This window comes from Carassius gibelio, chromosome A5 (assembly GCF_023724105.1).
Source record: "Carassius gibelio isolate Cgi1373 ecotype wild population from Czech Republic chromosome A5, carGib1.2-hapl.c, whole genome shotgun sequence".
NCBI lineage: Eukaryota > Metazoa > Chordata > Actinopteri > Cypriniformes > Cyprinidae > Carassius > Carassius gibelio.
In genome coordinates, this window is record NC_068375.1 from 1,360,890 (window position 1) to 1,373,821 (window position 12,932).

Below are 12,932 nucleotides of genomic sequence, written 5' to 3' on the forward strand. Positions count from 1 at the left end.
GATGGATGAAATGGAAGAGGAGTTAAAATGCCCGGTGTGCGGTTCATTTTTCCGCGAGCCGATCATCCTGCCGTGCTCGCATAATATCTGCCTGGCCTGCGCGAGAAACATCCTGGTGCAGACGCCCGACGCCGAATCCCCGCAGAGCAGCCGCGCGTCAGGCTCCGATTATGATTACTTAGACCTGGATAAGATGAGTCTGTACAGCGAGGCGGACAGCGGATACGGCTCTTACGGTGGGTTCGTGAGCGCACCGACCACCCCGTGCCAAAAGTCCCCAAACGGGGTGCGCGTTTTCCCCCCTAGCGTGCCTCATCCGCCCCAGGCGCAACACCACCTGCTGCCTCACACCGGCGTCCTGCCGCCAGTCCCGCGAAACTCCTGCCTCACCTGCCCGCAGTGCCATCGCAGCCTGACGCTGGATGACCGGGGGCTCCGGGGCTTCCCCAAGAACCGTGTTCTGGAGGGGGTTGTGGACCGGTACCAGCAGAGTAAAGCGGCCGCGCTTAAGTGCCAGCTGTGTGAGAAGAGCCCCCGTGAGGCGACGGTCATGTGCGAGCAGTGCGACGTGTTCTACTGCGACCCGTGCCGCCTACGATGCCACCCGCTCCGGGGTCCACTAGCCAAACACCGGCTCGTACCTCCGGCGCAAGGCAGAATCAGCCGCCGCGCGAGTCCCCGGAAGATCTCCACCTGCACCGAGCACGAGCTGGAGAACCTGAGTATGTACTGCGTCCAGTGTAAGACCCCCGTGTGCTACCAGTGTCTGGAGGACGGCAAACACTCCACTCATGAGGTCAAAGCTCTGGGGGCCATGTGGAAGCTCCACAAGGTGGGGACTGGTGTAGATTGTTGTTTACTATTAAAAGATTTCACTGATGACTTTCAGCCTATCCAACTGGTTTAAGCTGAACTAAAAAAAGTTTTCACAGTGTAATTATTGGTTCCTCAAAGAATCCTTCAATTAACAGTTCTTAAATAAAATACAATAAAAACGTATTTTCTTAGTGTAAAGAATACTGTAAAGAATCATTTTCCACTGTAAGGTATCTTTTGTGGAGTGGAGAGATTCCATGGATGTTCATGCAAATGATATTCATGCAACCAACAATGCCAATAAAGAACCTTTATTTTTAAGAGTGTGCAGGCTGACCAGCTGAAAAGTGCCCTAAAGCATTTTAAAACCAGCTCAAATCTCTTTTCAGTGGGCTGAGCACTCTGGTTTTAGTATCAGAGGTAAGACGGGTGAAACACCACCGGTCTAATTAAAACACAGTGCACGACACAGCCAGTCATGATTCAGGCCAGGTGAAAAACACTTGCGCACCAGCTCTCTAGCAGATTCAGTAGGGAAAAAAACAAAGTAATTCAAATCTAAGTATTCAAAGCAAACCTTCTGATGGAAATTATATATTTGCATGGATTTCGAGGCATCTATGCTCATAACTGCAGTTCTCATTCGGTGCTGTTTTAAAGTTATGGAGGTTTAATGCTCCTGTGATGTTGTGTTATTTTCCAAATATCTTTTGATGGGAATTCAATCGTACAGGATGCTCGTGTTAACTGTGTGTGTCTGGGTTCCTCAGGGAACATGTAAAAATGCAGCGGACGTGGCCTGTTGTTGTAGCAACATTATAAAGTGAGGCAGTGAGCTGATTTACTGTGTCTGTCTGTAGAAGAGAAAGACTGTATCCATAGGAGAGGCGAAGGATAAGGAAAGAGTCCCTGCTCTCTCTCCTAGTTTTAACATGCTGCTTTATCCAAGTTAATAAATTCTGAGTGAGTTAATCTAGTGATACCGTTTTATTTAATTCATAAACATGAGCAATCAAGAGGGAGGGAAATGGATCAATAAGTACATGGTTTCACACAGGTTATGCCTGTACATTACTTTAGAATTAGAAATATTGTTGCTGTAAGACTAACTAGTGATCCTCCAATATTGAATATTGTGGGTGATATGTTAACCTGATAATTATCGTCATGTTATGGCTGATAAGTGATAAATGGGCAATATTAAAATTCTGTTTTAATATACTGAAAGTTTAGTCATTTTAAATTCTAATGTACCACATTGTTAGTATGAAAATTTATATTCATTCTGATATTTGCTGAAGATTACTTTTAATGGTGTTATTAAATTAAGTAATATTATAAAATAAAAAAAATATCTTAAAAGATTGACTTTATGTGAGTAATAGACGAAAAATACAATTCTTTTGAGTTGTCTATTCATCAAAGAATACTAAAATTATCAATGTTTATAAAGCAGTTCTAAGTTTCTACGGAAATATTAAGCAGCACAACTGTTTTTAACATGGATAATAATAAAGAATGTTTTTGAGCACCAAATCAGCATATTAGAATGATTTCTGAAGGATCATGTGACACTGAAGACTGGAGTAATGATGCTGAAAATTCAGCTTTGCCATCACAGGAAAAAAATACATTATTACATGTTAATCAAGAAATCATATAAAATAATCAAAAAATAGTACATTTCAGGAATTTGGTTGCATTTTATTTTGTAATTTGCCTTAACTGCTTTTGTATGGTACTAGCATTCAACCCAAGGAGACATTTTCAGGTGCAGACAGATGAGCATGAGGAAACCATTCCTATTCAGTGTCCTCCCCCTCATTTCGAGTTCTGCATTACTCCATGTGTTGAGCTACATTATTTTGTGTCTTCAGTTACATTACCCTCTGTACACTCATGTGTGATGTTGTGGCTACATAGTATCAGTTTGAACTGGGACAGCAGCAGAATCATGGCAGACCCAAATACGGCTTCCCCCTTTTAGCACCTGGGACACACACACACACACACACACATGCACGCACAGATCAGATCTTGGATCAGTGTCCTCTACTGTGGTCCCATATGTAGCTGTTTCATAGAACACTGGCAAGCTGGCCTCATATCACAGGAAAATGGCCTCTTTCCGCACTGCAGACACTTGCTCGTCATTCATTAAACAGATTGTAGATTTGCTGTAGCTTCAGGGCACCATATGCTTCTCTTTTCTCCATTTCTCCATCTATCTTTCCGTGTTACATACATAGACACTTACACAGCAAGCAGGAAATGGGACCTGTGATGTGTTGATGCTCCGAAAGTCAAATTCCTTCTTTTTGCAAAAGTGCGAAATATTTAATTTTTTATATTTTAGCTTATGCCATATATAATATTTTTATATTTTTTAACAATTCACTTATTTTGCAAGGCTATTTTTCAGACATTACAGATTTTACTTACAGTTTACTAAATTATAAACATAAATTGTTTATTTCCCAGTTCGATTTTGGAACTGGTTTATTACTATCGCAAAACATACATTGCTAAAGATTTGTAGTAACGGTCAAATGCAACAGAATGATGATTTCAAATGGTTCCAGAGCAGAGATGGATTATTTTCATAGTTTCTCTCAAAGTGTGTAATGTGGCACCACTTGCGCAATCAAATGGACATATGGTAAGACAACGCTGGAGAACGTGGTATAAATTTGAACTAATCGACATCACTTGTCCTGTATTCCAGGTTGATTAATCACAGTACATTAAGACAATTGTTTTGTATTACATGTTTTGTGAAATGTTATTTAATATACAAAGTATATATTGAAGTGGAGATTTCTGGTTCAGTGCAGAAGGAAAAACTTGTTTTGAGAAAATTCCCTTTTAAAGATATACATTACAATTAAAATCTACATTAAGTATAATAAACTCTTAAATGTGTATTTTGGATGTTTTCTTTCCACTTGTCTGAAATAAGACATGATATAATCTCTAAACTGACCAGTGCAAGAAAAAAAAAGCATTCTGCCTGTGGGGTTTTGTCCTATTTATTTAACTATTGGGTTTGTAGCAACTGGGCCCTTATTAAATGCAGAACCAACCAAACTCTAGAATCCTATCTTATCTGTTTACCAACAATGGTGATTTCAGCTCTCAGAACAAATGCATAAGATAGGATGTTTCTGTAACACAGTCCCTGCTTGGTTCTCATCAAAGGACTTTAGGACGTCTAGGATGTTATGTATTAATGTATTAGCGTGTAATGCTGTAATGTGCTGGGCTTTAGTGTGTTAGGCTGTCATATGTAATGTTCTAGTTATTAATGTATATGGCTGTGATTTAGTTTGATATTTGGAGCACTGTGTTTAATTCCTTGTTCTCTCATTTTTGTTCCTCGTTTGAGACAGACCACAAATGAAAGTGGAGGTCTCTTGGCGGATGGTTGTCATAGCAATGTGAGAACATTTATAATAGGATATTTTTCCCACTCTAAAGTAACATTCTTTGACTTTGCCTGACGCACACACATTCACTCCTCTTCCTATTCTCTCACCCACTCTTTAAATGACAGATTTAATGACTAACCTCTCGCAAATTATGTCACTTCCCCTTTCTCTTGTTAGATTTTGCAACTGGTTTATCCAAAAAGCTTTAGAATGGTTCACACATAATAACCTAAGTCATTTACTAAATCTTTAGTAAAATTAGGTTAATAATGTTCAAGTGCTCTTTATATATAGTTTCTATGTCTTCTCACATCTCTGTCTCCTTCTGTCTTTATATTTCCAGGGACAGCTCTCTCAAGCACTGAATGTTCTGTCTGATCGAGCCACCGAGGCCAAAGAGTTCCTGGTGCAGCTCAGAAATATGGTACAACACATACAGGTACAGCAGTGACACACACTAACACTTATGCACTCATACACACACCTGTGCAGTGCCATATCAACTTTTCTGATATGATTTTTTCCTCACCTTGTGTTTTAGGAGAACGGAGTTGAATTCGAGGCTTGTTTGGTCGCACAGTGTGATGCTCTGATTGAAGCTCTCAACCGCAGGAAAGCTCAGCTTCTCAGCAGAGTGACCAAAGAACATGAACACAAACTCTCAGTAAGCACAACCACACAAAACATCCTCAAAAAAGAATCTCTAAGATGAATATAGTATGCCGCTTGTATAATATAAATGTGACAGGAGAGAGAATATAGTATGGGTTGTGTCAAACAATTTGATTGATGAGGGTCATAAAAGCCATCTGTTCTGGACACCTGTTTGTACACCCCCCTCCCCTCGCTGTACACCCCGGTGACCTAGATATGAACTTATGAACCTAAGATGAACTTACGACCCTAAGAAGGAATTTCGGTGAGGGAGGGTGAAAATGTGTTGGAAGCTTTTTTTGTTAAACTCTGAAAAGGGTGAAATCATGAAAATGGTATAAGGGGTTTTTTTATTAATCTTTTAAGTACACAGTGCATTTCAAGAAAAAGCTTATACACACATACGAGGTGGAAACGATGTAATGCTCGTTTTTCATAGTTGGAAAAGTGTAAAACGTTGTTAAAGTTGTAACAAATAAAAAAGAAAAAAAAAAATAGGTTACTGGTTATTTATCTAAAACAACTAAACAAGTCAAAACCATCAGATGTGTTTTCGTTAAGCAGCACGTGAAAAAGATATGAGAGCTTGTAAAAATTTAAAAAGGTGTTTTGTTACCAGCTAGAAAAGAAAGCATTTAGCATTTGTACCTTACCTCAAACTGAAAAAGAAATTAATGTAAAGCGGCGATACAAACCAGAAAACTTGGTGTTTGTCATAATGTGAGAAAAAGTTAAAACAAAAGAAAAAAGATGGTAGGCATTATGCGATCTAAAATAAAATCCATCAGACAAGAAACTTGTCAAATCTATGTTGTACTTTACCACTAACCACCATTTTAAAAAATCGAGAGTGTTACTGACAGAGAGTTAGACGAAAGAAAAAAAGATCTCACAGCAAAGTGTCAAGGCATCTCCGTTGAGCGATACTGACAGCACCGCAGACACAGTTAGAATGAGGCTCGGGGAATGCTCCGGAAAAAACCACGCCTCCGGCGCTAGAGACTGCCCCTGCTGTAGGCGTGATTGCTGTGTCAAATAGATTTAAATGTTAAAATAATTAAACTAAGTAGTTTTTAATAAATAGACATCAGGCCTTAATTAGTGAAAACTTTAAATCCGTTTAAACATAAGATCAATTTGTACTTTTTAAATGATGTAGCTTTATGCGATTTTTATTTACTTTTAGTCTTTAAAAAATACAAAATAAAAAATAATAATAAAAAACAGCACTGAAAAAAGCATTATTTGTTTTTAATGTATTAAGTTAATTACGCTAATCTACGACTAGTCTAAATTTAGACTATTGCCGTCGATATATCTTTTATTTTTGTCAAGCTTAATTTCTCAAGCTATGGAAATTAACACACACACACACACACACACACACACACACACACACACACACACACACAGCCACCCATTCACACTTTCCTTCTGCCGAGTTTGTGTCGTGTTATCTAGTAAATAAACCATACATATGTAGTTAAAAGTATACCCATTTAACAATATGACAGGAAAGAAATATCTCGTCTCAGGTCGTGCAGCGAAACGTGACCGTGCCGCGCATCTGGTGTCTGTGTGATGTCGCCTGCATATCAGTTAGACATCAGCGGGGGTAAAAACATCTAGGTTTTTGGGGGTTTGCAACTCGACTGTAATCTAATTAGTTTTCCGAGGGGGTTCTGGTGTTGTAAAAGATCTGCTGCAGGTCAACTAAAGTTTAAAAAAAATTGTGTGTAAGTGCTCAGGGATCAAAGACTCAACAAATTTAAACTTTATGGCTTAGGCCTGTGATCGTGAGGTTATCTGACAGTTCATTTAGTGGGTCAAATGGGTGTGAAATCTTTTAACAAGTCAGACCATATAGGAATATGTAGTTTAATTCGAGTTAATTTAGTTTATTTTTGTTACATTTATAATTTTTATTAACCCTAGATCTTTCAACCTCAACATAAATGTACCGAGAATGCAAACAAGTACACAAACACTCACACACACACACACACACACACACACACACACACACACACACACACACAACACACACACACACACACACACACACATTTTCCTTCTGCCGAGTTTGTGTCGTGTTATCTAGTAATTAAACCATACATATGTAGTTAAAAGTATCACCCATTTAACAATATGACAGGTAAGAAATATCTCGTCTCAGATTGAAACGTGACAAACTTAGTAGTGATTCTTTAAATCCTGTTTATCAACTCTTTGAGATACTTAATCATTGAAACATTTCTATAGTCACATCTTTATTTAACATTTTCTAAAATGAGATCTGGTTTATTTCTATATTAAGTGTAAGTAAGTTGTATTCTTTCGTTGTCATATCTTTTACATTTTATTAAAATAGGTTCAACTGATTCAGGAAGATCACATTTAACACAAAGTCCAGACACATGTTTTTTCCTCTTATAAATAATGACTGATTAAGTGCAATGTGTCCAATTCTATGGCGAGAGCTTCCTTTCTATCCCCAAAATTCTCCTTTCATTAAATTTGATGTCTGACATTTTAATGTTTTTATCTGATCCACTACCTTCTATTCCTATATGTGCAGGTATCTATACAAAATAAATATTTGTTTTTGGTTGTATTCTGAACAAACTCTGTAAAATGAATGACAAATTGTCTTGTTGAAAATTCGCCACACTTTCAACTTGGTAGTACTGCAAATGAATCTGAACATATGACTACTTTAGGTATATTAATGTGTTCAACCCACTGAAGAGCCAAAAATATGACAATCATTTCTGTAGTATAAACAGACGGTTGATTAGATGTTCTTTCAGGTATTCTATATCTACCCACTTGGAACATATGTGTCCTGTTTCAGGATCTTTAGATACATCTATGTATATGAGTTACTTTAAAACTATATGCTCTTTATTTTTCATCTAAACAAAAGTCCTTGATGTTTTATTTTATTTTAATAAGCCACTCACACTTACTTTAGTAGCCTAAATCATTGAATATGTCTTTTATTTTGTCAATATTAACTTCTGGCACGAAATTCTACATTCATAAATGTATGTTTTTCAAAATCCTTACGTTTAGTGGCATTTAAAGAGGAATTTGTGATGTATTTGGAGACGTTAAAAGAAATGAAAAGTCTCAAAGCAAGATTTTTGTATTCTTCATTGGGGGATTTGGTTTTTCTTAATGTGAAAATCTGTTACTCCCCTACTTTTTCATTCTTTATCTTTTTCTTCAGTGTTGTTTTATTTATTTTACATTTATTTTGTTTTATGATGTACAGAGTGTGAACGAAAATTGAGTGTAATCTCAGACCATATTTGTAAATCTACCAGTAATGTACGCCTTTATATTTTTAATGTTTAAAGCATCGAATAAAAAAGAAAAAAACACCCACTAACACATCCCCCTAACACCTCCCTAATAACGTTGGTCACAAAGGTTTAAATGTATGTTAAAAGAGTTAAACAAAGTAACGTTTTTAATAAAAACACATCAGTCCTTATTTGATGAAAAAATTCTACCTGGTTTTAATATTAGACCGATGTTTTTACTTTAAAATTAGGTTAACCTATACCATTTTATTTTCATCTCAACAAAAATTCCTTGTTGGAAAAAATTGTTGTTTTATTTCATTTTAATAAGTCACTCACACATACTTTAGTAGGCGAAATCCTTGAATACGTCTTTTATTTTGTCAGTATTAACTTCTATCATTGCTATATCGTTGCTATATCAATTAAAACATGCGTTTAGGCATACACAAATCTAACTGGAATGAAATGTTTTGGAATGTCTTTGATTTTCTTGCCAAAGAAACTTTAACAACGTTACAGGAGAGGCTAAATATTTCATCTCAAGTAGTGCGTAGAAACGCGTCTGGTGTCTGGAATCTGATGTCTTTGTGTTTACTGTTACTACCATGTCAGCGAAGATTGTAAAACATCTAAAGGTTTTTGGGGTTTGCAACTCAACTGTTATCTAATTAGTTTTCCGGGGGTTCTGGTGTTGTAAATGGTGTGCTGCAGGTAACCATAAAATGTTTATGGTTTAGGCCTGTGATCATGAGGTTAGCTAAAAGTTCATTTACTGGTCAAATGGACGTGAAAACTTTTAACAAGTCAGACCATATAGGAATATGTAGTTTAATTCGAGTTAATTTAGTTTATTTTAGTTACATTTATAATTTTTATTAACCCCTAGATCTTTCAAACTCAACATAAATGTACCGAGAATGCAAACAAGTACACAAACACAACCATACAATCATAAACACACACACACACACACACAAATGTAAACATTACAGAAAACATGAACATGCAAACTAAATAAATACTAATATACACTCAAAGAAGTAAAAAAATACACAAACAAACAAAATAGGTCACAAACACGAACATATCTATATAAGATTGAAAATGAGTTGTCCTAAGTTTTCTTTGAAACCAAAAGTGTTTGTTGGTACAAATGTCTGACAGAAATGTGTACAATAGATTAGATGTCCTTTCTCACTTTCCAAATGGTGTTGTTAACCATGATGTTTAAAATAGTTTTAAAAAAGTATAATTTTTTAGCTTTCATGCAGGATTCATGTCAGCACTCAAGTGTTTTAACAAGAGTCCAGAGACAGATGAAAATAGACGTGTGAAGAAAAAAAAAAATGTAAGAGGTTTTTAAGGATAGACTAAATGGTTTAGATTGTTTAAAACAATTGAGTTGACGCATTTCTCTTGAATGTGTGTATGGTAACCGCTGCATACATGAAGCAGAACAAATACATAACCCATAAACGCATTGTGGTTAATAAAAAAGACTTATTTATCTAGCATAACTTACCTTCTTTTCATAACAATAAACATTCTTACGACTTTAACAACTGCAAACAAACGGTTTGGTTGGAAAAAAAATAAAAACATATTGTGTTTTCTTAGTTAGAATGCTTATAGTTTGTAGTAAAATCACATATATAAGCTAAAAAAAAATTTCTTCCAAACCATGCTGCTTTCACACACACACACACACACACACACAAACACACACACACACACACACACACACACACACACACACACACACACACACACACCTCACAAAACTGTCAACAAGGACCTTAAGTTTTTGTTATAACGTTTAGCTGTAGCTGAGACCTTGGTGGAATTATTTTACGTACAGTTTTGGGGAAGTTACTATGAACGTTGTAATAGGTTATAGATCACAAATTAACCCATTTAAAATCTAAAAGTTTAAAAAGTAATGTAACTGATAACATTTGATTACATGTTTTAAGACTTGTAATGTTTTCAACCGTTAATCTTTTGAAATGTGTAAACAGGACAGGGGTTAACATTAGAGTACTCAACAACTAATGACCGTCAGACTTTTCAAATCCTTCATCACTTAAATTAGGATTGTGATCATTTCATTTTAAAGCACAACCACCACGAAATCAGATTTGCTTGGAGATTAAATACATATTTAAAAACACAACAAGAAAGTTTAACAGCTATGATACTGTTTTTAAATCAGGTTTTTGCACACCTATGAAGGGGAATGCCATGGCATCTAACAACGGTTGGTAAATCGGTTCAATTTAACAAATAAATATACATTGGCCAAATAGGAAATAAGCATACGTCTTTAACTCATGAAACATCTGACTCATATTTTAGAGTATTTAAGGTGGTTTATGAAATATATCAATGAAATCTGTAATCTGTAAAAATATTCAGATGTAACATTTTCATAATTAACCGTAATTTAATTATTTTTCTCACTGACTGTAACTGATTACATTTATTTTTAATCAAATGATATAATTTAGCTATATGTAAATAAGTTGACCCCCTAACACTGATTATGCGTTCTAACAAGAATAGTTGGTGAAAGAGTTCATTACCCTCTTTAACTTTAAAAATGCGTACAATGTCCACAAACAAGGGTTTGCTCTTAAAACAAGCCCCAGACACCGACTTGGAAGCATCGTAACAAGTATAGCCATTGCAGAAATTTGTTATAGAGATTCAGTAAGTTAAACTCTGGATGCACGATTGACCGACTTACGTTTGCCATATTATTACTTTTTCTAAAGATAAAGACAATTATTTGGTTTCAGGACACACGAATCCTAACGCCCAATGGTTCACAAGATAACATGACAACGGTTGCTCCATTACAGCATAGTCAACCCATTTTAGCCTGTTTTAGCACATGTATATCGTATTATTGTTGAATATAGTCGTTTGGTCTAAATATGTGTTAACAGTTATTTTATTGTTGTTATATGTATTATATGTTTTGTTTTACAAATGTAATATGTTTACCTAATACCTCATTCAAGCTATGTAGATCTTCAGGTCAGGGAACTACAATACCCATCACACACCTCAGGCTTCAAACATGCCTGTCGTGAATACATACTCATATTGTATGTGGCAACGCTCTAAATCATTGGACATCTGATTAAACGCATACGCAGATAACCTAAATAAAAAGACTCATATTCTTTTCTGTGATCTGTTTTAGTGATGCAAAGTTCGATTCACTTCTGAAAAATTATTTATTTGGACAGTTTGGTTCAATGAACCGATTCATAGGGTCCTTAAGTCATTTTCGCAGTTACGTAGTACACTTTTTTTTCTTCTAACAACTGAAGAGTCATTTTTATTTCTGTGAATCATCTAAATAAATGTAATTGTGTGAACACACATTAGCGGTTATTGTCTTTTGTTCATTTAAGTTAATTCTGAATCATCTAAATAAAGTTAACTGTGTGAACACATATTAGCGGTTATTGTCTTTTGTTCATTTAAGTTAATTCTGAATCATCAAAAAAAAAAAAAAAAAAAAGTTAATTGTGTGAACACATATTGGTGGTTATTATCTTTTGTTCATTTAAGTTAGTGATGTTTGTGTTTGCAGTTTTATGCACAGTCTCTCTGTCGTTGTTTAGCTTAAACATCAGTTTTTAGTCAGTTACAAAAGTGTCAGGCATTAAGTTTTTGTATTTTTAATTCACCTAATTATGACAGAGTTACAGGTTTCGGGTGTTTTTGAAAGTGTAAGCGGTGAAAACTTAAATGTGACCGTCGAGTAAAGTTGGCTACTCAAACGAAGACAAATTGTGTAAGTGTTCATTAAGATGCAGAAATGAAAATAAGCGTACAAATATTCATAATGACAAGTACAATATAACCTAAAAACACTATAGAACCCTGCTAAGTATACCTAAAATTTTCTAGAGCGGTGAGATATTTACATTTACTGTACATTTATTCATTTAGCAGACGCTTTTATCCAAAGTGACTTACAGATGCGGACGGTGGAAGCAATCAAAAACAACAAAAAGAACAATGATATATAAATGTTTTAACAAGTCTCAGTTAGGTTAACACAGTACACGTACCATGGGATTTTAAATAATATCATAAATAAAAAGAAAACAGATTGAATAAAAAAAGAATAGAGCAAGCTAGTGTTAGAGGTCTTTACACATACACACACACATGCACACACACACATGCATAAATAGATATAAACCGCAATGTTTTTCATAGCGTTACACTTTGAACGATATGTTTCCATGACATTGTTAGCTCTTTCTGTTTGAATCTATTTACAGCAGTTTTCACCATCCTAATTGTAATGGTTTGGTCTTATGCTTAGGGCCTTATACGTTGTATTTTCTAGTTTTTGCTCTCGTGTTAGTGGGTCTCTTTGTTCATACAAATCAATATTTCTGTGGATTTGGGTATTAAAATATTGCTTTAAACATCGTCTTCATTCGAGACGTTTACTTAACATCATTATATCATCCTAGTTTATATCAGATATAAGATATGTTGATTATTAATTATTATCCAACCTTTTAATCATCAAAATATCACGACTGACTTGAGTGATCATCTTGGGCGGAGCCATCTTGGGCGTGACCAATGTTTATGACTTCCTGATGACAAACCCCCATCGTGTACATCATACAAGGGTTGAGGGTGGCTCACTAAAACCAACAAAGGCCGGCTGATAAATGCTACAGTTGCC

The 12,932-nt window shown here is 35.6% G+C and overlaps 1 protein-coding gene across 1 annotated transcript; it reads left to right on the forward strand.

The window, feature by feature from the left end:
* The first annotated feature begins 1 nt into the window (after window position 1).
* LOC127988178 (E3 ubiquitin-protein ligase TRIM9-like) lies at window positions 2-4,956 on the forward strand. The gene is made up of 3 exons (XM_052590802.1): window positions 2-832; window positions 4,588-4,683; window positions 4,786-4,956. The coding sequence occupies exons 1-3, from the start codon at window positions 2-4 to the stop codon at window positions 4,954-4,956; spliced, it is 1,098 nt and encodes a 365-aa protein (XP_052446762.1).
* Window positions 4,957-12,932: the final 7,976 nt, after the last annotated feature.

What these genes read in the sequence shown, in the direction of transcription:
- LOC127988178 (XM_052590802.1), top strand. Translation starts at nt 2, where the DNA reads ATGGATGAAATGGAAGAGGAGTTAAAATGCCCGGTGTGCGGTTCATTT. An exon ending in CCATGTGGAAGCTCCACAAG is followed by an intron (nt 833 to 4,587) that starts GTGGGGACTGGT and finishes TTATATTTCCAG; the next exon opens with GGACAGCTCTCTCAAGCACT. An exon ending in ATATGGTACAACACATACAG is followed by an intron (nt 4,684 to 4,785) that starts GTACAGCAGTGA and finishes CTTGTGTTTTAG; the next exon opens with GAGAACGGAGTTGAATTCGA.